This window comes from Ixodes scapularis, unplaced genomic scaffold (genome assembly GCF_016920785.2).
Source record: "Ixodes scapularis isolate PalLabHiFi unplaced genomic scaffold, ASM1692078v2 PGA_scaffold0__279_contigs__length_252992795, whole genome shotgun sequence".
Taxonomy (NCBI): domain Eukaryota; kingdom Metazoa; phylum Arthropoda; class Arachnida; order Ixodida; family Ixodidae; genus Ixodes; species Ixodes scapularis.
This window is the reverse complement of record NW_024609835.1, coordinates 60,760,400-60,786,963: the sequence shown is the minus strand read 5'-3', so window position 1 is coordinate 60,786,963 and position 26,564 is coordinate 60,760,400. Positions and strand designations below refer to the sequence as shown.

Genomic DNA, 26,564 nt, shown 5'->3' with positions numbered 1-26,564 from the left:
AGCCCACTCTTCTCTAGTCTATCCTCCAATCCTCTCAGATACAACATAAACAGCAAAGGCGATAACGGGCACCCCTGCCTAAGGCCTCGTCTTATCTCTATTTTCCCTGTCGCCTTTCCTTCCCATGTTATAATCACCTTGTTATCTTTGTAAATGTTCCTTAATAGTGCTGTTAGTCCTTCATCTAGGTTTAAGTTCTCCATTATGTCCCACAGGTTTCTTTGGTTCACATTGTCATAGGCACCCTTGATATCCAGAAATGCCAGCCAGAGCTGTCTGTTTTCTTTTTGCGCTATTTCTATACACTGTGTTAGAGAAAATAAGTTGTCCTCCAACCTTCTTTGTTTTCGAAACCCGTTCTGTAACTCGCCCAGTATGCCCTCGCAATCTACCCATTCCTCCAGTCTGTTCTTTATAATCTGCATTACCAACCTGTAAATAACCGGTGTCACGGTTATAGGACGATAATTCCTAATATCAGACTTATCTCCCTTTCCCTTATATATCATACTCATCCTACTAAGCCTCCATTCATCTGGAATATTTCCTTTTGTTATCTTGCGGAACCTGTGGCGCCATCTGCCGTAACTTTTGAGAAACGCAGTGCGATAAAGGCAATAAATGTGAGCGAAAAGCAGCGGGAACTGTGTTGTGAAATGAGTGAAATGACGTCTTTCATTGGGTGGCAACTTCTGCGAACGCTTCGACCGGTCGCCTCTCAAAGAAGCGATTATCTGTGGCGAACGTGCTTGAACATTTCATTTAGGAACGTCCTGGTCAGCGGGGCTTACGATCGACCCTACAGCCGTCTCTCCAAACCCACGGACATGAGGAACAATAGTCAGCTGTTCAGGCAGGTAAGTCAGTTTGGTCAGTTGTCTTTTCTTGCACAGCAATCGTGTAATATGCCCTTGATCGCGTAATTCGCTCGCCATTCTTTGTGAGGCGAAGGCTGATGAAGGTCAGCTGATGTTACCGGTTTCGGAACGCGCACATTGACTTGGCCATGTATCAGAGAATGGCAATGTATCAGACTACACTCGTTTATTGAGACCGAACTTGTCAAGTGTTAAACTGGTTAAACTTAGCCAACCACGTTGTGTTCCTAAACTACCCTAGAAGCTACGATTACAGGCCTGACTAAACAGAAATCGTGAGGCGATACGCCTCCAGCAAAAATTGTAGAAATTGAAGCGTCCGGCAGTCCGATTTGAACACTACCGAGCCAAAATCACGTTTTTCCTCCACGCTTCCTCTACTTTTTCGTGACCTCGGCCAACAGCACCTAGATAAGCAGAAGGCGGGTGCAAAAGGTCACCGCAACGTCATCACAGTCAGATCGATCGAGGCTTGAGATTGAGCACGAGTGCTACGTCAGTGTTCGGTCAGGGTTCGTGTTGAATCAGCGCGTCAAAGGTCGGGTCGGGCCCAATAGCTGAGTTAGCGCGATCCGACTGTGATGATGTTTTGTCCGTCCCCCCTTTCTATGTATCTTCCTCATGTTTAATGCGGAGGCTTTGATTATTCTAGGTAATGTTACCTCGGTGGTCGTCAGACTTTACGTCACACTCCACCTGCCAATGCTGTCCATCTGTTCTGCTGGGCCCCTAGTACAAGGAGGATAGAAGGGTAGGAGAGAACATGACGCCAGCCGCGTAGCCTCCACAAGCCATGCTCCCCTGACGCCTCGCCTCTTTCTCATGTTCCTCCTTACTCTCTTCACTTATCAGGCCAACGTGACCACATCACGTGACCGTAGCTAGCCGTCGTCTAGCTATGGGGTACTAGAATACACAACAGTCCAGCCTTCTTTCTGATAAAACCTACCGGACAGAGCGCGCGCAACCCTGCAAGGAATCCTTCTACAATCAACCATCCATCTCACACGTGACATGTCACCCGCACCAATCGCCAGAGAGATCTATGGTCACGTCCACAACATTGTTTAAACTTTTTATGACTAGGCTTCACCAATATTGCAACGTGCCCCCTCCTAGTTTTTCTAACCTCCTTGCCCTAGTATCCTTGGGCATGTTGCAAAATTTTCTTGCTCCTATTCCAGGGTAAGGGTTTTGTACTTTTGCATTCAAGAACCTACCCACGTCCAGCGTCACCAAGGAGGTTATAAGTACTATTAGGGGGCACGTTGCTATATTGGTGAAGCCTAGTCATAAAAAGTTTGAATGGTGTTGTGGCCAACGTGACTGCAGATCTCGCTGGCGATTGGTGCGCGTGACATGTCACGTGTGAGATGGATGGTTGATTGTAGAAGGATTCCTTGCAGGCTTGCGCGCGCTCCGTCTGGTAGGTTTTATCAGATCGAAGGCTAGACAAAGGCTAGCTACGGTCATGTGATGTGGTCACGTTGGCCTGATAAAAGAGGAGAGTACAAAGAAAATTGAGAAAGGCGAGGCGTCAAGAGAGCATGGCTTGTGAAGGCTACGTGGCTGACGTCACGCCCTCTCCTATCCTACCCTCCTTGAGCGTCACCCTATCTGTACTATCACTACCGTTGGCTATCACGCAACACAAGGAGATTAGAAGGGTAGGAGGAGGCATGACGTCAGCCGTGTCCTCCACAAGCCAAGCTCCCTTGACGGCTTGCCTCTTTCTCATTTTCCTCCTTACCTTCCTCACTTAACGCCCTAGCACGTGACCTACCGGACGAAGCTGCTTGCTTCACGTCTAGCCTTTGATCTGATAAAACCTACTGGACGGAGCGCGTGCAAGCCTCCAAGGAATCCTACTACAATCAACCATCCATGATTATAATGCAAAGGTGCAAGCGAGCTGGACAAGGATGACGAAAATAATCCCTGGAGAAGGGGAACAAGAGGGACAAAGGACAAACACAAATCTCCAAACACAGCTAGGTGACTGGTGCGTGACCGAAAAAATCCGCCTGGATTTTTTCGGTCGCGCCTGTTTCTGGCCGACGTAGGCAGAATTCAAACTGAACCGCCCCCCCTGAAATATTAATCAACAATATAAAATATCTGGTGCGATCAGCAGAAAACCGAGACAAAATAATAAAAACTATTATAGTCCTTGACGAGCAGTGGCATGGCCAGGCTTTTCTTTTTTTTTTCGTAGGGAGGGCTGGTTGAGGTGGCTGGGATATGCATTTCTTGTGTGTGTAGTTGGGAAGCCATATGCATGTGTATATTATAGGGTTGTACATGATGGATAAAGAGCTAAAAAAAACTGGGATAGCGACTAAGGAACACACACAACAGGACAAAGCTATGCTCGCAGCCCCCATAAGGCCCTCCTCTAGCTGCATGACTGCTGACAAAGTAAGAATTGCAGGGCATCTTTTCTGAATGGCCGACCTCCAGCACATCTTCGTTGCCTTTCGCTGTAATTTGGCTGCACATGCACGCTCGAGGCTCGCGAGATAGAAGCCATATCGAAGGTTGGAAGCTGTGCTGGAGGCGGGGTAACTGGAGCTCCTCCCTGCCGTCCCGATTCTGTCAGTAATTATAGTTGAAATATTCCTGCCGAAGGGATCCAAGATCATCATCGAGGTCTCGTCAAACACCACTAGGGAAGAGACAGATGCACACACTTAAATCAAATACTCTGTCACGAAGGCACGGCCAACTGACTTTTCCGCATTTGGTATTCATGCTGTTTTTGTTCTGACACCAATTTCATTTAGTTTTTCTGGCATATTTAGCAAAACGGATCCTGAAACGAACGAGAAACTTGCTTTCGTCGGAGCACTGCCGTGTTCCACGCTTCGCGCTGTTTGAGTCTCGTCCGGCTTTTCAGGGAAGTGGTAGAATATTAAGGACTGACTACTACAATATCGGAGGTTGTTCTGCAATAAACAACACAATTAACATTATTGACTAGCGTAGCTGACCGCCTATGGCGGAAAAGTGAGGCGAAAAACAGCGCGAGCCACTTGGCTTGTGGCGTCCCGCCTGGGGCTGGAATGGCGCTCTAGTCAGCGGCGAAACTTGAGCGCTTCAGTCCTATTGGCAGGTGGCATGTAACATAAAGTCTGATGAGCACCGAGGTCAATGGAAAGTGAGGAGGAAAATCGTGATTTTGGCTCGGTGGTGTTCAAACAGACATCGGACTGCCGGACGCTTCAACTTTTACAATTTTTGCCGGGGTCATGTCGCCTAACGATTTCTGAAGTGTCCTGTTTGGACAGGCCTTCAGCTTTTCCAGAACGGCAGTTTGCTAGGCCTGGGGGGTGTACTTGGAGAGCCTGAAGGCGTTGGCTCGGCCTGTGTACTCTGAGAGCTTGAAGGTGTGCTGTATGCCCCGAGATCAGGATCTCGTGCATGAGCGAGCGAATTATTCGACCTGTGAAGGCTACATAATTCTGTTTTGCCTGCAGCTGGTTGTGTCTGCAGATATTGATGTCATGACCATCCGACATCATGATGTCTTTGGAATGTTTTTTCTCCAGAGAAGAATTTTTATTAAATATTCTGTGAATTTAGACTTTTAGAGACTTGATAATTCTGATCTTTCAATGCACGGATTAAACAGGACACCATTACCAAAATACCAATAAAACCCCATATCTCTTTAGCCTGCAGGACTGACGTCATCCTTAGAACTACTGATGGTCGCAGTGCTCTCATCTTTGCATTGGTAGCATGAATATCCCACATTCTGGCTTGCCTAAGTTATCGACCGCTTTGGAAAGCGAGCAATGCATGCGCCAGATACGAATGCTGGAGAAGACACTGGCCAGTTAAATCCACATGCTTATTCAAGCAACAGAGAAGCCGGTCAGTCGGGGTTGATGCCATGAGTGGTTGCCTTTTTTCTTCAATTGTGTTTGTGCCTGCAATTATCTTTAGTACAAATGGTTCTCATATCTTGATTCATTGCCCACAACTTGATTCATTGCGAAATTTATATTCTTTTAGTAATGGAATCTTTAATGTCAGTAGTGATATATACAATTTTTATCAAGCGGATCAGCTAGACTGAACCATACTAGGGCCATTAAACAATATCCTCTTAAGCACGATGTCTTCAAATATTCTTTTTTTCCTCGGGCAATCAGTGAATGGAATTCTTTGACGAATGAAATAGTCACCCTCCCATCACTTGATATTTTTGTTGAATCAATCACTTCCGCCACAGGAAAAGTGCTCATAAGTACATCACATCATGCCATTATGTAACCACCCCTGCTATGGCTCACAGATGTGAGCCGCAGTATTCTTTAAATAAATAAAAAAAAAACTATGTCGAACTTTGCCATAGAATATATGTTCTTAAAGGGGTTATACAACCATTATTTTTACTTTCAGTAAGACTTAGAATTAATCTGTGACATTGCTAACATGCAAAACTTGTGTTAGTTTTTTGTACATGCAATGCAAGTTGCCGTAAAAAAATTCTATAAAAAGGACCAGCGTTCACCTTCTCAACTCGCAGCCAGAACAAGCGGCCATGTGATCTGGTGCCGATTATATGATGCCAGTGTTCAACGTAGCCCTACACTGGGGTTGGCGGAACATAAAGCATGTGCCGAGTTCCAGACATTCTTAGGGTTTGACCTTTGCCGTCATTGTAACTATTAGATACATCCCATTACCTGAATGCTCGTTGAGGCATTGATTGGTGACAAGGACAAATCGTGTGCTCATTGTTGTTACTTCATTACTTCTGCAAATACACCTCAGTGGGAAAATTTGTAACTGAAATGTTTTCGGTCAAGGTGAGAGGGACCAGATCAGGCTGTTATCAAGGTGCTAGGATTTCTGCATTGCTGCGGAAAATATCTTTCTTTTTTTCTTTCTTAGTGCATGTAATAATTTTAATATGATATTTTTTTTAGCTTTTTGACGAGAAGAGCTGGACGTACACTTACCTCCTTGCTGACCTGGACACAAAACAGGCCCTCCTAATTGACCCAGTCCTGGAACAAGTGGACAGGGATACCAAGCTCTTGTCAGAGCTGGGACTGAAGCTTGTCTATGCAGGTGACTATACTGTTGGAAGCTCGGCATGGCCTTGCTTAAGAATGAGTGATTGACCTTAAAGGAGCTGTGCAACGATTTTAATGTTGAAAGAATTTGCATCTTCTACTTTTGACATTATCTTGTCACAAGGGCCAGAAAACACACCTCCTTCCTTCACAATGTTGCAATTTTGCCGCGTAATCGGGGAGCAAAAAGTAAAATATCTTACGACCTGCAACCGCGAGCGGTGCATGAAAACCACATGGTGCGACGTCAAGGCGGGACTCGTAAAAGGATAGCAAGTTGTGCAAATACCTGCTCGATAAAAGGTAATTTTTCTATAAATCTTGTCATTCCAACATAAATATAAATGCGTCAAAAACCTGTTATCATTGGCAAAACTTTTACTGTATGGAGTTTTAAAGGCACCATCTATCCGAGGTCAACGAAACTGTCAGCTCTATCTGCTACCGCGAACAGCCGCCACAAGCCGGAGGGGAACGGGGGCAGAGCCAGTTGGGGATGGCCGGACCCTGGCACTTTCCTCCTTTCGCCGTGTGATCACGCTGCGCAAGCACGTGGTCACGTGGTCGTGAGCGGGTGAGTTCTTGCTGCTCACTGATGGCTCTAGAGAGAGACCTTTCACGTCGTCACAACACACATGACTCGGAAGATGGCGAAGGAGTTGAGAGGGGCCGAAAACCTCAACCTTTATGAATTTTTAAAATAAAAACTAGGACATGCAGGCAAAAGTGTTTTTTTGTTCTTAACTTCGGACAGGTCGAGACGCCAACTCCCAAATTATTTAAGCAAAGCACTGAAACTGTTGCGCAGATCCTTTAAGTTCTGTTATGTATACTAACAAACCATTAATAAGGGTTCCTCACTGCCATGCATTGCAGTAATGCATATTTCTTTAGGGAAGCATAAATATGCAACCTTTGAGTGTCCAATTATGTGTATGCTTAATCTTCCTTGTGTATTTTCGTGTTCTTAGAATAAAAGAACATGCAGATACCGAGCAGCTATTCTTTTGTTGCTAGCTGTAAGTTTTCAAGCTTCATTTGTGCTAATCACACTGTAAGCAGAAAAAATAGCTTAATGGTGGTTCTCTGTGTGTGGCTTGGTAACATTTGTCGTTCTCAGGCATATCAAAACATGGTATTTCGAAGTAGTGCCTGCCGTGCTCATTGTCTGTTGTTGCTTCCACTTTGCCAAATACTTTAAATACTTTTTTTTTACTAATTTTAATAAAAGCACAACAACTGCAGCAGAAACAATTTACTGATGAATTTATGGTCGTCAGTAAGCTTTAAATATTTTCATAATCATTCGGGAGACTTTATTACCTTGAGTTCTTAACGTCCCATGGCACCGAGCTCAAGCATTACGTCAACTTTAAACAGGCAGATGTTTGGGTGGACTTTGTTTGAAATCCAGCTCACTACGGGTAGGGAGTCGCACAGACTCTGGCATTGTGCAAGTAATTTAATTATTTACAATGAATTACTTTAGAACAATGCCCCCTGCAGTGCTTCAAATGATAAGGTGCCTGATGCCTTGCAGTGAACACTCATGTGCATGCGGACCATATCACTGGCAGTGGCAAGCTGAAGGAGCGCATAGAGGGCTGCCAGAGTGTCATTTCAGCTGCCTCCCAGGCCAAGGCTGACAAGCACTTGACCCCCGGCGAGGTCTTTGGCATGGGTTCCATCAAACTGGAAGCCAGGGCGACCCCCGGACACACCAGTGGTATTTCAAAAATTATTCGCATAATTCTCATGTCCATTTTGAGTGCCCATATGTTCTTTACTTAATTAAGTGTCGTCAATTTACCTATCAATCGTGTAACGCCTTCAGTCAGCTTCAGGTAGAGCTTAGTCAACAAATCTATTTTGGTTGATTCTTTGCCAACTTACTTTCAAAGACTTGGGCTGCTCGAACAAATTCTTATGTGCACAAGTCCTAGATGCGGTGCAAGCGTAGGAGGGTGATTCCACGTCAATTCATGCAATGATGGTCCGGGTCATAATTTAGATATTTTTGTTAAAAATATATATGAAAGCCATGGTTTTGGGAGGAACATTAAGCTAGATATGAACGCCGTAACAATTTTTTTCGCTGAGATATAAAATAGAGAAGCTTGAGGCGTGGAAATTGAGAAGATTTCACAATGCTACTTTGCACCATCGTCATTTCCTTATCGAACCTTTCACGGCACCATAACTTTTTTAATAGATTTTACAGAGATTATACAACACATACATAAAAAATTAAAAATATCAATAAAATATTTATATGCAAACAAAAATATCAAACATAGCATAAAAACGCGTTTTAGAAACATATTCACAATTTTTTTTGCAAATAAACCATCTATTATAATACTTCACAAAACATATCAAAATACGAGTATTTAAATGTTCTTTACGGATATGCAAAAATTATATGCCCACCCTTAATTGTCTTGTTATTAACGCGGAAATGCGGCTGATTTCTCAAAATGTGGCAAGATTGGGCGTCGATATTTAAAAAACTCCATCTTTTATTTTTTTTTAACTCCCCGTGGCACTTTACAGTGACTTGAACTAACCTGTGATGGCAAAAGATTGAGTAACATATGACCTCCAAGCGGGAAAAGCTACGACAAACCTTCACTCGGAGCGAGCCGACGTCTTCGTCAAGGCGGCTTTGCCGCACAGCACCAAACGTGTTGAGCCTAAGTTATGGCATGTATTTTATATTATTAAAATTATTTTTTTCATAAGGGCTGAGTATTAGTGATGCAAAAATGGACTTTGAGCTGGAATACTATTAATTAGCTTACAATTCACAGGAACAAAACGGCCCCACTGTGCGAATTCGCTAACTATGCATAGATAAGCTTAAAACTCTCAGTTATGCGAGTGGCCATGTATACATCCGGCCTCTCGGCATATGATGACTTCCACAGATGGGAAGCCTGGATTCCTCTCACAGGTTTTATGGTGGTCCACTGTGCTTGCTTTACCGCACAAAACTCTCGAACCTGTTCCACAGACAGGTGGAACATGCAGACATTTGTTACTTTTTTACGTAGCACTTCCACAAAGTCTTTAGCGGTGGCAATCGTTGAGTTGAGCGAACATCTCAACTTGGTGAGCGTTGGTTCTTCCACCTACTTCATCACAAGCGCTTTCTCAGTGTCTAGTGGCTGAAAAGATCCATCTTGCCGAAGAGTGCGGCTTCCGAGACAAATCGTGGAATTGGAAGCGATTCTTGTAATGCGCCGCCGCAAATGTTTTTTTTGTATCAGACGGAGGTCTGATACAAAAAATTATTTCAAAAAAGACTGGGAAATGAACATTAACATACTCTTTTATGGCCTATGTGGCTAGAAGAGCGTGAGCTGTGTCATGTGTCGTGTACCATCGGTGACAACGGCAAAGCTTTGCGTGCCTTGCGTGGACGTAACCACACTTGTGGAGAGAGACACTTGAGTTTTATTTTCAATGAAAACTCTGCACTTCGGTTGGAAAGAGTACTGCCCATTTTTCCTCAAAATCGAAGTGGAACATCACTGCCTTGGGTGGTAAGGCGGTTCTTGTGTCATGTATCAGGCTTCGTTCAAGGTCAAGGATGTAAGAATGCCTCATATACTTTTCGCTCTCCTATTGCCGCAGGAAGGCAGAAGTGTCCATAACCTTTTTGACGAGTTCGCCAGCGTCCCATAACACGAAACAGATCTCTTCGTATTTGTCGAGATGAAGCGACTGCAGCGAGATGCTCTGCGTTTTTGGGCACTTTTCGCAACGGCGCAGAAAGCAATCGTTCTGTGGAGCACAGAAGAGGTAGATGCGCTTGAGGTCGTCTTCAGTAAATGTCTTTTTGGGGCATTTGTTATTGCCGTTAAAAGCAACTGAAAATTGACGCAATATATGCATGCGCACACCTCGTGCTCGGGACTTTTTTTTTTATACCCATTTTGGTCATAGGGAATAAAATTTGGAGATGCCTAGTTCGGGATGGGGATGGTCCTTCCTAAACAGCTGGTAAGCTTCCTTAATAGAGCGGGTCATAAACCTTTTTACGACTTTGAACATGTCGTTGATCATGGCTTTGACGACGTCCTTTTTGTTGGGACTTTGAACAGAGCATGCGAGGTCGTCGCGTGTGTAGTACTCAATTGCAACCCTCACGTCTTCGGCATTCGCCTTTTTCCCCATGTAGGGATCAGGGGTTGCCCAAACACCACCTTTGCGCTTCAGTTTTCGTGTTTGATCAATCATGTAGGCAGTCGATTCCGACACCAGACGCAATATTTTTTTCTTCAGGATGATTGGTGGCAGAAGCACGTACAATCGCTTGCGTTCCTGGTGGGAACTACATGCCTTCAGCACTTCGCAAAACGCGTTAAACCACTCTGCGCAGTGCTCACAACTGTCTTCGAGTTCGAGAGTTTCGTGCGGTGAAGCAAGCAAAGTGGACCACCGTAAAACCTGTCAAAGGAATCCAGGAAACTCATCTGTGAAAGTCATCATATGCCGAGAGGCCAGATGTATACATGGCCATTCGCGCAACTGAGAGTTTTAAGCTTATGTATGATGCATAGGTAGCGAATTTGCAGAGGGGCCGTTTTATTTTTGTGAATTGTAAGCTAATTAATGGTATTCCAGCTCAAAGTTCCTTTTCACGTCACTAATACTCAAAGCTCATAAAAAAAGAATTTTAATAATATAAAATACATGCCATAACTAACGCTCAAAACGTTTGGTGCTGTGCGGCAAAGCCGCTATGACGAAGACATCGGCTCGCTCCGAGTGAAGGTTTGTCGTAGCTTTACCCGCTTGGAGGCCATATGTTACTCAATATTTTGCCATCACAGGTTAGTTCAAGTCACTGCAAAGTGCCAAGGGGAGTTTAAAGAAAATAAAAGATGGATTTTTTTAAATATCGACGCCCAATCTTGCCACATTTTGAGAAATCAGCCGCATTTCCGCGTTGATAACAAAAATATATTTAAGGGTGGGCATATTATCTTTATATATTCGTAAAGAATATTTAAATACGCGCATTTTGATATGTTTTGTGAAGTATTATGAAAGATTGTTTATTTGCAAAAAAAATTGTGAATATGTCTCTAAAACGCGTTTTTGTGCCATGTTTGATATTTTTGTTTGCATTGAAATATTTTATGGATATTTTTAATTGTTTGTGTATGTGTTGTATAACTTTTGTAAAACCTATTAAAAAAGTTATGGTGCCGTGAAAGGTTCGATAAGGAAATGACGACTGTGCAAAGTAGCATTGTGAAATCTTCTCAATTTCCACGCCTCAAGCTTCTCTATTTTATATCTCAGCGAAAAAAATTGTTACGGCGTTCATATCTAGCTGAATGTTCCTCCCAAGAACATGGCTTTCATATATATTTTTAACAAAAATATCTAAATTATGACCCGGACCATCATTGCATGAACTGACGTGGAATCACCCAGGAATGATGTTTCACTTTTTCTAGGGAGATTCGAGATACACAAGGAATGTATCTGTTATCTCCTTAAGAAAGGTGAAACAACACTCTTACTCTTGCACACAAAGAAATTCAGTCAAGCTGTTAGTGAAGAGTCTTCACGGTCGTTCAGTTGATGTAGATTAGTTTTCTAAAGCAAGTTGTTGAAGGATTCATATAAATTTTTTTAGTTTCTGTGAAAACGTTTATACACCAACTCATGTTTACAAACAAACCGGAGCGCCCCTAGCGGACGCCACCGGCGCCGCGCATGCGCGATGGGGGTGTGGGCAAAAAGCTCGCCGTCGCCCATAAACAAACCATTGAAATGCGATGTTGTCGGCGTCGGTGTGAGTCCCCCTGCCCTTTTTCGCGTTCGAATTGTTGGTTCTACGTCTTCCTGGCGATGTCTGACTATCTTGAGCTGCGTCAGCGAAATTAGCGAGGCTCGTTACACCGCAAAACTTCGCGTGAATAATGTGACATGTGGCGATTCATTCCGCGTGGAAGCCGCAGATTGTACGCTAAAGCCTGATTCGCATAATGAGATTTCGCTTGGAATTTTCAGTCGCGACGCCGCTCGGGCTGCAAAAGCGTGAACCGTAGCTGAGGTGGTCGACGACGATACTGAAAATCGCTAGCAGAATCGGACGAACTGAATTAGGCATACCAAGTCGGTGTTGGTCACTTGTAGCAATGACCAACATCTCCTTGTATCTACTGTTTACATCGAGCCTGCCTACCAACCTTCAAATTTAAGTCTTTTGAGGCCTGCACTCACTTCTTATCGCAAGTGCCGGGCCAACATTTGGTCTACGGACCGGCTTCGTCTAAGAGAGCAGACGACAAGCAGAAACGTTTGGAAGAGCAGACGACAATTCGAACAATCAGGCGGCCGTTTGAACTTGAAGACGCACTGAATGTAGTCCACAGGTGGTCCGCACAACTTGACAGTTTTCTGGCGTTCATGTTGGAACAAAACAAATAAATCTGATGACCTCAAGTATCCGTGAATTCAACCCAAAGTGCTTCCCGCCCAAGCAATCGTTGTCCGACGGCGTCTGCTTTTCCCTTTTCACGGCACATATCTGATTCTCGGACGAACCGAGCACGTGGAAACTGACCTTCAAACCTTTCTCAACACTTTTGGTACGGCCCCAGCCGCGGCGTTTTGACGAGAAGGCGGGTTTTCGTCTGGTTCCTCTCAAACCAACGCAGGAATATACGTCTGGCATGGGGACTTCTGCCCACAGCCCCAGACCGGAAGTGCGACCGACGCGCCACCACCGCGCCGTGACGTCACAGAGATGAGTTCGTGTATAAAGAAAATTTGGCATCAACTGCTGTCACATAGGCTCTGGGCAGGGTTCCAGAGAGCACCACCGTCGCTTGATCATCAGCGCCACCGTGGCCAAATGAGGCAACACTGGGACGGCTAAAATCGGCAGCGCCGCCAGCGTACCCTTGTGAGATTACGTTATTACCAACTCCAAGCATTGCGTTGTCGCGCACTACACTACCGACTGTTTTAAGAATCTATCAAACATTAAATATATAGATGTGCATGCGTGCGTCGTTGTATCGTTCTAGCATTAGGGAGTTTTAGTACGTGCTTTCCTCGATAGGTACAGAGGACCACCCAAAACGGGAGCTAGCAGAACAAAATGAACCTTCTTTATTTTTTATGTTGTTTGCGCGCATTTCAAGATAAAAAAAGCAAAGTCTTCGTCAAGCTTCCTTCCTCTACAAGAGCAGAACTCTCGCGCTTACCCACCCTTTTTTTCCAAGTGAACTCTTCCCGCGTGAATAGCTGACCTCATTTTGGTGATCAGTTTGTTTCCAGACGATTATGGTGCCCGAGAAATGGGTTTTTCGTGCAAGCTGGCTGTAGTCTGTACGCAGTTGCTCGTCGCAAGCTGATGCTCGTTCTTGTCGATTGAATATGCTGGTCACTTTTACGTAGAACACAAATAAACATCACGGAACACAAACAAACATCACGGGGATATTCTATTCTCGTGGGGTAAGTATGTTTTTCTTTAAATTATTTTTTGAGTAGACTGTTTTCTCGCAGCGGGGACAAAATTAGAACTGCATAGAAACACGGGCCGAAATAGAGCAGCCATCGTGGGCAGATACGCGATCATTCTAAAGGCGCAAACGACAGTCTGTTCTGCAATCGGCAAAGCGGAGAACTCGCCAGCTCATTTCGGTTTTCGGTAGCTACGATCGAACGTCTACAAAACGTCGTTCGATCAAGATGTGCCTGCGGAGCACGAGAGCAGCGAGTGTGTCAAAAGACTGATCTGACTCTAGAGTCATCGCATTGAACCCAAAGACAACGCCGGGCTTCGTGCACATTAATTCCAAATATTGAGTCAAATAGCGCAGTTAGAAATCCATCCCAAGTCGGGCAATGGGAACGGAATGCTTATTTGACATGTTTTATGGCATTTATTAATCTCCGACGGCGTTGCATTTTCCACGGCCTCGACAGGAACCTGCGGAGCTTCACGCCTGCTAAGCTACCGGGATCGCGGCTGTCCAGTACACGACAGTGCCTACAGCTTCGACATTTGGTATTTTGCGACATCTGATTGCAATGTTAAGAATAAAAGGCCAAAAACGCATAAATGAACACCTTCAAATTGACGCATGAACAGCCCCATGAGCAAGCATGCTGGCGAAAAAGCCTTCTCAGTGTTGCAAATATTTTGAGCTAGATGGTGCAACAAGTCACACCAAACTTGATTGCCCTGGGCATATAAGCAGGGAGCAAATTATATTTGCAGAGGTGCGACTCAGACATACAAGGTACGATCCAAAATTTCCGAGACTAGTTTTGTAGCGTATAAAGAAAAGACAGCACAGTGATGTGTGCTCAGCTGTCGAAGGCAGGGACCTTCATGTTTCATAACATTAAAGGGCGCTGTTTTGTGAACAAGTGGAGCTGCGCTACGCAAGCTTTTCTGACCACTCGCACGAGAACAATGGCAATTTCAGCACGTACTGCAAATCACCGAGAGAGCGAACATTAATTCTGTGTCAAACTTGGAAAATCTAAAACAAAGACCTTTGAAATGATTCGACAGCCTTATGGTGAAAAAGCAGTGAGGCGTGCAAGGTGTTTTGAGTGGCACTCGTGCTTCAAGAATGGAAGAACATTACTGGGAGACGAAGAGAGGTCGGGAAAGGTCCCCTGCCTTTCTTTATCTTACAGTGATGTTCAGCCATTTTGGGAAGCGAGTGCCACACTAAACGTCTCGCACGCCTCACCGCTTTCTCGCCATGCGCCAGCCGAATCATTTCAAGGGTCTTCGTTTCAGATTTGCCAAGTTTGACGCAGAATTGATGTTCGCTCTTGCTTTGGTTTGCACTCTAAGCTGAAATTGACATTTTTCTCGTACGAGTGGTCAGAAAAACTTGCGTAGTGCAGCTCCAAATGTTCACAGAACGATGCCCTATGGCACAACGAGACATGAACGTCCCTGCCTTCGAACACTGCGTACGCATCACCGTGCTGACTTCTCTTTTTGCACTACAAAACTAGTCTAAATTTTTGGATCGCACCTCTAAAAGGTCTAAGGTGGGTCAGAGGAGCACATCTTATACAGAAGTCACTAGTTGCATCTTGGAAAACTACAGTGGAGAGTATTCCTGTAACGACAGCTAGCACTTCATCATTTTTGTAGTTGTCATTGCGTTTTCAGCCAGTGTAAACATTTCTCGAGCTCACAAGCCTGCTCCAACGTTCTTGGATTGTTACTTGGATTTTGATTGCAGATACTGGGAAAGGAATCAAAAGCATTGCGTTTATCTATGTCGAATGCAAGTTAAATGAGCTATCGGGAAGAAACATTGCATGCATATGCCAAGAGTTGACACGAAAATTAGGACCAGCAAATTAATACAGGAAAAGCACACTAATCAGGGCGTTTCTGTGATTCTCCCAAAGGCTGCATGACCTATGTCTGGCATGAACAGAGGAAAGCGTTCACTGGTGATGCTGTCTTAATCCGTGGCTGCGGCCGGACAGACTTCCAGCAGGGTGAGACTAGCAAGAGCTTTCTTTTCGTTGAGCGTTCTTCTCATATGCTGCTTTTCCCACTTTCTAGGAAACGCCGAGCTTCTTTATGATGTGGTCCACAGCCAGGTGTTCAGCCTGCCTGGAGACTATCAACTCTACCCTGCTCATGACTACAAGGGTAATTGCATTGTTTGCTTCAGTTCTGTCTTCCATTTATCAGAAACTACGCTATTTTTTTTTCTTTTTGAATTCAAATTTAATTTGGATCCATATTCAAGTATATCTAGGATTTCGTGTTTTTGAATATATATTAGGTTTTTCCCCAAAACAAATTCAATGATGGAAGCAGCATTTGACCTTTTGTAGCAGGTTCAGTAGCAGGCAAATTGTTGGGTTGCAGCAGCCACTGATGCTTTTGGAGCAGATGCCAACATCTGTTACCTCTTGAAAATTAAAGAAAAATGATTCCATCGCTAAATGAGATCATCTTTGATAATGAATGAGGGTTCCTCTTTGATAGTGGAGCATATTACTTTTTTCCAATTTTTAATAAGAATTGATAGGGTGCAAAAGGAACACAGCCTTCTTTTTAGAAATAAGGCTCTTGTCAAAATAGGTCCTATTTACAATGTGTAATCAACAATGAATGAAAAATGAATCATACCGCAACACTTCATTTGGGACAAAGCTTCTGTCCCCTCCAACATTAACACCCGGTAGTTTCTGTAAGTTGCCAGCAAAAACCAGTGTATCCGCTAACTCGTCTGTCTGTAAAAATGCGTGCCCCAAGTTTTATGAGCCTACCAAACTCAAGATTACAATGTTATAAACTTTAAAAACAACAACCCACAAATATTATGAAAACCTACACTTATGCTTTATATTAGTGACACTGCTCTTAGAACCAGAGTGAAGTCAGGGTTCACTGCTCTTTCGATCGACAGCTGAACGGGAACTACCTTGTCTACCGTATTCATTCACATATAGACCCGCAATATTTTTCTCTTTCTCGTCACAGCTTTTTAAAATCTGAGATCAACCTACAATCGAGACCGAAGAAGGTAGTCCTGCAATAGCACTGAGCATAATTTCAGAGCCTATTGTGCTAGGCCAGGTGCTCTCCCATGTCAGCCGCTGCTCCTAGTACTCCGGTGCAAAGCAGTGAAACTTGGTGCGCGTGTGCTGGTGAGAGGTGGCACAGAGGCATGCGGCAGGTGTCATAATCATGTGAACTCGTGAGGCGTACAAGACCCTGGTTCTGTCTTATCACTGTAGCCGCCACCCAACTATTTTGCAATGTTTTCTCGCGACTTTTAGCTCCTGACATGGCCTGGGAATTTAGACGATGTTCGTAATCAACCCGCCAGTGCATCAACCGGCTAGCACGGTCGACAAGGAATCTCTTTACTTCGTTTCACCTTAAAGCGCAACTGCTTTCATTTCCAAAAATTTTAGGCTTACATGTGATTCCATATCCCAAAGTACTACTAAACAGCCCTATGTCTTCAGATTCGCTAAATATGGAATATTTCTGTAATCTTAGTTTTAACATCAGCAGATACCGAAACCGAAACTTCGGTTGTGACAGGCAACATTGATCTGGTTTCGTCAGAGTCATCTCCATGTCACCTCAAACCACATGGTCCGAAAGGTCACGTGATCCTCTATGCGACGGTGAGCAAACGTAGAGCAAAGTGCAAGTGTCGTCTGCTCCGCAGTTTTCGCCAGTGTAGTTTGCTACAACATCTAACGATGTTTGCACCACTGCGGCCCCGGCTTCTGCTACGGGTTGGAATCTCGATGGTTTATTGCTGCGAAGGCGTTGTGTAACCGAGACCTTCGTTACACGCCACAAGATCCCCAGGTGGTCCCTATTAACCATCAGGCCTCCACTTGGGCATGCCAGGTGCCCTCATAGGTCTAACGCATAAAGCTCGAAGTTCACGTTTATTTTACGGAAAATAGCTGAGTCTTCGCGTCTTGTTTCTACAGGCGCGAGACATATATGTTCGTACACTGGGAAACGCCCGGCGCGTAGTGCGACTGACGTGATGGTCGTTTGACTGTGCATGTGTCTTCTGCTTTAGTAGCCTGAATTTTGTACTGCCTTTATGAAGCTGTACAGCAGACTACATGTTTATTGTCAATAGCTAAATAGTCAGCGGAAATTATGAATTTTGCGACAAGTACGCTTTAGTGTACATTCATTTGGTTTCACAGCGCAACTGATATTTTCATGCATGTTTCTCTTTAGCTGGTAACTGCAAATTAGTTAGTGTCATGAGCACAACATTGTTCTGCGATTTGGCGACAACGGCTTCCCGGAGTTCCACCAGCACGGGATGTCCGTCCATAGATTCAGACGCGCACTGTTGTGTGGAAACTTGTGAAAGAAAACTCCCGGGCTGGTCAACTGGTAGTTCGAGCAGGCAGCAACACAGTATTGTGAGCCTATGGGTCTTTTGCCAGGCATCGCAGCTAGGCATCGGAGATGCAGCCCGCGCTCGTATCGTAAACAAAACATTGTTCTCGAACTACAACAGCGGCGAGACGAAGCAGATTGCTCCGAGCTCCAAGAAGCGCGACGGGCAGAGCAAATTAGTGCATCTGTGTTACAGTGGTCACGTGGACACCGTTAAGCCAACACCAGGAGGAGGAGCTCATAAAGTCATCGTTCAATTTTGCTCTGAGAAATAAAAACAAACAAAACGTGAGAATGACGTAGACATGACTCTGACATAATGGCTCAATGTCGGTGGCTCCAACTCCGTGGTATTGACTGCGCTGTTGATTATGCCTCACGTCACACGCTAGAGTCAGCAAATTTCGGCGACTTGGCTTATTTGAAAGTTTGCTGGCCTGTTTATCCCATATATAGACAGAATTAGATCGTAATATTTGACATGTGGCCTTCCTAGATGATACTGAAGTGGGCTAAATAGTTTTCCCAATATCAAGAATGACGCGGAGACCCAGCCGACACTACGAGTCAGAGACCAACCAAACGGCTTGAAAGCGTGACATTATGGCATTCGTTCATCTTCCTGTATGTGTTCTTTCATCGGCTCACCCAATCAAGTGCAGCAAATGTCTCGTGACTTGCACTTTTAGTATGAGTGTTTGTGGTTGTATGTGTTAGAACGTTCGTATGTGCTCTGTCCTAAGATGAAACAAAATATATGGTAGTTCGAGACGGTGTGAAATACATATTTGTACCATTTTTTTTTTCATCCTACTTCTCTGAATGTTAGAGTGGACCAACAATAAAATATTTGTATTTTTTGCTTTGCTTAAAGGTGCATAAAATGTGTTTAAAGATCCTTGTTTTATGATCATAACTCAATCTATGAGCTCTAAAAAATAAATTTTCATTGGGTTGTGTGTATGTTTATACAGCCTCACAGGGGCGACGAGTCTCCCAGCTGTAGATGAGCAATTTAGCCAGTGCAGTACAACCACTAGCCTGGGGTCTTTAACGTGCACCACGCAGTAGTGATACACGACCGCACGCCGGTACGATGCTCATCCAGATCGAAACGGGCAGGGGTGGGGCTCGAACCCAGGATCCCTGGGTTCTGCAGCGCGAGCTTTCGCTCCACGCGTGTCGAGCTGGGTTTGCGTCTAAAAAAAAACAAACCCAAAATTGCATTATTCTGTGGCCGATTTGCGTATTAAAAAAAGTGTTCAAAGTTTCCAACACTTACCATTGGTGCCTTGCTGAATATGGTCGAACGAGGGACGGCGCTTGTCAGTCACTGTTGAGCGATGAGTTCCCGCATTTGTTTCCCACTTTTCTTTGTTAAAGCTAAAGTTTCGAATTAAAAACTTCGGGCTAGTTGGTCCATAATGGTAAAAGGATAAAAAGCGCATAAAATTACCATGCACACTTTCTATCTTTTTGTCAGATAATGAGACAACTTTCTTGGATGGTTCTTTGTAAAGTGTTGTTATCGACATATGTAGGCAGTGGGTGTATGTATGTTTAAATGGCCTTGCAAATAAATCAGTTGAAAACAAATGCCTACCCATGTCATTAGTGTTTTCTGCTTGTCCTCCTTCCTTTTGCATTTTTTAACCTTTTACTGAAGTTTCAGTTGCTGATCATGTTCAAAGCTAAATTGCACGAGAAATATGTTACTTTCCGTGGAACAAATGACAATCGGCCGTTCATCGGTACCTGGCAATGTGAAATCGCCCTCTCTCCTGAAATTTTTTTTTAATTGAATGGAGTTACCATTTAACTGTTGGCAGTACGCATTCATATATTAGTGTCTGAATATCTTTTTATTTTTTTATTTCAGAGACTTGAGAGTACTACATTAAACTCAAAATTTTTGCAGAATTAGAAATTTAACAAAAATAAACTGCAACACAAAATTTTCTCTAAGGAAGCAATCTCCAAAAAACACCTACCCAATTTCACTAAAATTAAACTCAGAAAAAAACAGAATTTTTGCTTAAATGCATGTAACATCATCCCCTTTATTCCACTGCATTACATCATGACAATTCTGAAAGCCCTTTATCACGTCGCAGCTGTTCCAGTATTATTTGTTGACGTCACAGTAGTAGGAAGCAATCAGTTTGTTTTGTTAACCATTCTGCAAAGTTTTTACGGGATACTCCAGCAATATTCTGAGCTACCCCAACTAACTATAGTTTCTGAATGTCCAGCCTTTACCCTTACCGGTATGCTATTTAGTATCGCAAAGTTTGCAATCATTATTATGAAATCGGAAAAAGAAAGCTATGCCAAACTTCTCCACAAAATTTACAATGGCGAGTAAAATGGAACGCTGTGGTGGCGTTAGGTGTACGGTGTTCCCACGAAGGAATGAGGCATAGGATCTGACAATTGCAAGCCTGGTGTGACGTCACATCAGGCATGGGAGCACAGGCTTTGATATTTGCGAAATCTGGCATGGAGTTTCGTATAATTATCCATCATTGATTACACTAAATTGGGGTGTCGTTTATTAGAATAGAAATGGCCTATGCTAATCATTAGACTCCCGCCAGGTAACCATCACAAGATCATAAGAACTTCGGGTTTTCAGCAGACAACCTTTTAACACGAGTTCCTTATCTTTCAGAATATTTTGTAAAAAACTAGAGTGGTTGAAATACAAAACTTAAGATTCCCAAAGAAAGAGCAGTAGTCTTGGGCCTCCTGTGTCAGCTAGTTTGCTGATTTCACCAGTAGGTCTGTTTCAAGGAATGCAGTTTTAGAGCAAAAAAAAAAATTATCAGGGATTGAAAATTTGGTGGGTCAGTGTAGATGCTTTAGCCAAGTGGTTCTCAACCACTTATGTTCTGGGATACCCCTCTGGACCAGCTGTAGTGAGGGGGGACCCCATTTACTGGGGGGGAGGTAATGGCCAATTACAATTACAAAAGGGTAAAGGAGAAAAACTAATTGCATGCAAATTTACATGGAAGCTTTCAAATGAAGAATAATCAACCCTACTCACTTGGCACGTATGGTTTGATTTATTTAGCTTTAAGCAATACCCATAAATATATATAAAAAAAAAATGCTTTATTGCTTGGCTTGATTGATGGTCAAGTGCTTTGCAGAACGTACAATTAAGCACCTTTGGAGACTCGGTCTGTGACCCCCATTTGAGAATCACTGCTTTATCAATTCCCCCAAATTTCTCTTTTTCCAGGACAAACTACAACAACTGTGGCAGAAGAAATCAAGTTTAATCCTCGTCTAAGCAAAACAAAGTCTGAATTTGTGGAGATTATGAACAACCTCAACCTCAGCTATCCCAAGATGATTGGTGAGGTCTTTCATAAAAGGTTCTGTACTTGCAGCCCATCTCACTATCATCATCATCCTTTTTTTTTTTTCGTCTTTTTTCAGACAAAGCTGTTCCTGCTAACATGGTGTGTGGCCTTCACGAAATCCCTTCCGTTTCCTGAAAACACTACTACTTTGGATACAAGTAGAAGAACAGCTGTCACAATAAATGCTACATCTCACAATAAACCTCTCAGTAGTTCAAGCATCTTCGCAGCTACATTATGCACATGCACTAGATCTGGACAAAACCACTAGCACAGTGTAGCTGGTCAGGCCAAAATAGTCTATTTTATGAAATTTCTTTTCTCTCTTTCTACATTGAACAGTGCTGAGCTATTTTCCTTCACAATTGCAAGTTCACCGCCACCACTGATCCCTTGCAGTCATTTGTTGGATCCGGCACTAATGCATATACTTTTCTCAATGTTGTTGGCATGAGTGCTCGTGAGCACTGTGCAGCACACGGCTGTGTGGCTCATTTTACACAATGGCTGAAAAAAACAGTCAAACGAGGATGTCTTGCAGTTTCTGAGCTTTATTTATTTGGAGTTGCCTGTATACGGTTGCTTTGGCATATGAAAATAAAGCTCTTTCAGATCTATGCTTTTCAACTCCTCAAGCACAGAGTGAAAACAAACTACGGAAGGTGTCTGAAGAAAATTAACCAGTTAAAGATGGTGCCGTCTTCAGGGCCAGACAATGCTATGCATTGCCGAAAAGTGAGGGAGAGGAGGAGACGAGACTGTGTAGGGACGTCGGGACGGTGAGTTCAGATTCAAATGATTAGTGGGTAGACCTAAAGCTCCACTATACTCGTTGAACGCGTTGAAACGCCAGCATCCGGCTTCCGCATTCGAATGCGTTTGATAAGTGCAGTGAAGACAAAAGGTTCGTTGACACAGTTGGGTTTGAGTGCGACTGCAACCACTTGCGCCTCGTTAAGACTGCTTGCGTCGAGCTGTTGCTATGGCAACACTTGCGAGCCAATGGAGAGGCACTGTGCTGCACGACGCAATGCAGCGCAATGTGGTCGACGCAAATGTGTGAACCAGCCTAAAGGTAGCCAGTACTATTTCTACTCTCTTACCATTTAAACCATAGCTCGGCTTTCCGATGTCCCTACGCGCGCGCTCGTCTTTTCTTTTTTTTTTTGGCACGAAGTTTGAAGCGGTGAGTTCCGACTAGCCGGTTTGGACAGCCTGCCGACACATATCAGCCACAAAAATAGACAATGTACAGCCTAACGATAATCCCTGGAGAAGGGGACCAAGTTGGCGAAAGAACAAACACAGCTAGGTGACCGATGCACAACCGAACAGCTCCGCCTGGTCCTGGTATCAAACCAGGGGCCAGTCGCCTAGCTGTGTTATGAGATTTGTGTGTCCTTTGTAACCCTTGTTCCCCTTCTCCAGGGATTACTATTGTCATCCTTGTCCAGTTCGCTTGCACCTTTGCATTATTATCAGTACAGCCTATGACACTGCACAAAGAATGAATGTCCTTGTTAGCTTATCACTTTACGATTGATTTCATAAGTGGAGTCTACGACGTATTTGCCTTGCACCAGAATCCCGATAATTGTTTAACTTTATCCCAGCTGTCTTGTGGAGCAGAACACCTGGCGATGCAAGACCACAGCTTTGCAAGCAGGAGACCCAACATGCTCCCTTGCGTTGCTTTATATATCCTATTGATTACAAAGGGGATATAATGAATGTTGCAAACTGTTAAGGCTCAGAGTTGACCAATAATCACTTTTCACATGTACTAACAATAAACGAAGTGACGTTTAGTGTTGGATCTCTCCTGAAAGCAGTCGTCGGAGAATGCCAGCATGACCCACTTCGGCTTTTGTGCTGAGCTGAGCATATGCACCGTGCATGCAGCGTTGTTCATGCAGGCCGGAATGGTAAAAAAGCCCCTCCACCCCCTTAGTCGACCGAAGAACACAAACTCCAGCCGAACGCTGACGTGGCGTTCGGTTAAGCCTGCTGAGGCCGAGTCATTGTTATTTGTTGCCCCCATCCGTGTAGTTCTAAAGTTAGCCGTTTGGGGCGCTAGGGTCCGATCTCTTCCCAATACCGTGGCAGGTTAGAATAAGCAAGGCAAGCTCCTGTCGCAAAGCCCCCCACCCTTCCCACTTTATAGGACGACTGCCGAGGAGGTAAGACCCTCCTTGCTGCTTGTCGCCTCCTCTCCTCTCTGCTAAAATGGAAGGAGTAAAAAGCTTTGCGGGAGGAGCTTGTCCTGCTTTTCTTGATCTGCAACAGTGTATACAGGGTGCGCGTGCCACTTCTGGCCGCCATGATGGAGGGGAGAGAAATACTTCCGGTTATCCTATGTTTACCTTGTGTTTGGCAGATGCACGACTCTTGGTTCACTAGTGAGCAATCTCGTCGGGAGCTACGCTCTATACTCTGTTTCACCTTGTGATAAGGGCTCCGTGTTTTTGGAGTTTATTTTTCGTCAAATTCGGAGGGTGTTTTTCGGAGTTTATTTTTTGCCGAAGATTCGGAGTTTATTTCTGTTTGATTGCCAATTCTCCGAAATTCAGGGTTTAATTTCGCAGTGTTTCCTATTAAAAATATGTATGTAAATAATAACTGGATGTAAACGTATGCCAACTAAAAAATAAAACGCGCTTGGATCAATTAAAATTTCTTCAGTTAAATTTGACGTTCGTGCCATTGCCATTGGCACTATTAATTTGTGCCACGACCAAAGTCGCACACAAGTGTTGCTTCGATAAACGTCGATACCTTAAAATCAATAAACTGCCGGAGGTAGCCGCAAGGAAGCTTGTAGTCATCCCATCAATATATCCCGTGGCCGCGCGAGGTTGAGTGGTTAAGGATGTAATAGAGAAGTTTCAACTGCCCCTCTTTCCTATTTTATACAATCTCTATGGTCCATAGCTTTCCTTTCTCTAAATCCCAAATCCCATGGCCCAAACTGGAAACCAAAAGAGTGGCTTCTGTAGTGACACAGATGATACAATGACCTGTTGCCCTGAATCAACCTCGACGAGCCAAGCGGCAAGACCCCTTTGACAACGGTCTGAGATTTCAAACATAATTATGGTGCCAATTTCCCAGGACCATTGACTCCATGCTAATCAAACTGTAAAAATAAAAAAAAATAAAAAAATATTATTTTTTTTGCGAGGGGGGGGGGGGCATTGGCACAAACATTCGGAGTTTATCAGATAAATCCAAATTGACCAAAATTTTACCGGCGGGTGTTTTTCGGAGTTTTTCGGATTTATCCGAAAACACGGAGCCCTACTTATGATGTACCACGGGAAAGGCTACAAGCGTGAGCTCCTTGCTCTAGGGCACATTTCGGCAGCACGAGCTCTCGTGCATTAAGAGCAGCTCCCAACACTATGAGCTCGTGCTTCTAGCTTTCTCTGCAGTACAACACAAGGCGGAACGGAGTATAGAAATGCCCCAGTGTAGTGCTTTTAAGTTGCCGATCTGTATCGGTACAAACAAAATGTCACAAGTGGTTATTTAGGATCATCTTGAGATGAGGGACGCCACCGCTGAGCCTGGGTGATTGAAGAATGACTGCCTTGGCACACGATGCTAGCCTACTTCGACATGCTGCCGACAGATGGCGCAATGCGAAAATGGCGCCGGCGCTGCTAACCCTTGACCAACTATCTCCGTACAACAAAGGGCCATTACGGCACATACAAATGCGATGTGCACGGTGATCTGGGAAAGGAACCTTGAATCCCAAAGCAAGCAAGTCAAAACACTAGAAAATTGTGCATTACGGAGACTCTTATTGCGCTAAAGGAAGCGTAATACACTTTCAGTAGATTGTCCGCTGAAACCAAGGCCCGGCTCGGTGACCCCTGCGGGGAAGCTCCGCGCATATCTGTTGTCCACGAAGATATTGAACGCATTTAGGGATCTGTAGGATTTAAGTCGTTTTCGGGTTTATAGACCAGGCTAGTCAAATAGATAGTCCTGAAGATGCACCCACGACACCGTCAGTAGATTTTTCATTTCCTCGAGGAAAAAGGGTCTTAGAGAGGGCCCTAAAAAGCGAGCAAAAACAATAGCCAACCAGAAGTAACATACTCCCCCCGGAAGTTTGGCCATTGTTTACCTCCACACACCCCGTGTAGGTGGCAAAGCTGCTGGTTCAGGGGTTCAGACATATCCGTACATCCCTCAATCTATCGTTGCATTGCGCCACATGACCCAACACCACCTTGAAAACAAGGCCTGTGCCTTTCTCCTCCCCCCAAACATCGTCACTAATGGACTCATGCAGCGTCAATGACGCTGCCAGCTCGCTTCGCAGGGTCTTACGCGCGTGATGCTGGCACAGAGCGACACCAAAGCGGACGCATCTGTTGCAAAGCAGCGACTCTTATCACGCTTCGGCGTGTTTGCTGCTTGGGGTGGGTTGGGAATCCACTAACTATGACGCCGTCGAGACTCCACAGTGCGTGAACGCGACACCGATGCCCAACGACTTCTCTGCGACTGTACTGTAAATTCACCGCTCATATTTTTTTCCCCCATGAAGTACTGACAAAGCTAATGCAGTTGCCACAGCACTGCAGCCCTTTACTGCTTTGAGTGAAGATAGTTGAGGGGAGGGACCTCGAATTTTTCTAGCACGGCAGAAATAAAGGGAAGCAAAAAGATCTCTATTTAAGCGGTAGCTTTATAGGCCCCACCACGCTCAAGGTCATGTCCTCGATGCCACCCGTGGCTGAAGCCCAAGCTCGCGTAATCAAGGGCACGTAAGCACCAGTTGCGTAAGCTCCGTTTGTGCAAGCTCGTAAGCGCTGGTAGCTGTAGCTGACGCTATGTCCTAGAGGTTGTCCTTGAGGTCATCCTAGAAGTCGTCGTTGAGGTTCTTCTAGAGGTCGTCCAAGACGTGTCCTCCAGGACGACGTCCTTGACGCCGTCCTAGACGTCAGCCTTGACATCGTCTTCTATGTGTGCACGCATATAACAATAATTTCATTAACATACCACTTCCTTTCTTGTTTTCACTAACAAAGTTCCTGCAAAGCTACCGCATTACATCGCGTTTGATCGAATCAATGCGTAATTTATTGTTTACGGCTTCACTCTTCCGTCTACAGTTTTTTCTAATATCACTTGGACAAAAGTACACCCACTTATCTGCATGTCGCAAAATGTATCGGCATCAAGTATGGCCACTCACTGTCATATTACTCCCAGGATATTGGTTCGCAGGCACAGAGTCTCCTACTGCAGAGCCCCAAGAGATATAAAAGGAGCTTGCAACCGCCAAAAGAGAGAAACTAAA

The 26,564-nt window shown here is 44.4% G+C and overlaps 1 protein-coding gene across 1 annotated transcript; it reads left to right on the top strand.

Moving 5' to 3' along the window:
* Positions 1-610: 610 nt before the first annotated feature.
* LOC8030292 (persulfide dioxygenase ETHE1, mitochondrial) lies at positions 611-21,864 on the top strand. Its single transcript, XM_029978637.3, has 7 exons — positions 611-857; positions 5,816-5,960; positions 7,506-7,691; positions 15,383-15,475; positions 15,543-15,632; positions 21,124-21,240; positions 21,324-21,864. The coding sequence occupies exons 1-7, from the start codon at positions 657-659 to the stop codon at positions 21,380-21,382; spliced, it is 891 nt and encodes a 296-aa protein (XP_029834497.2). The 5' UTR covers positions 611-656; the 3' UTR covers positions 21,383-21,864.
* Positions 21,865-26,564: the final 4,700 nt, after the last annotated feature.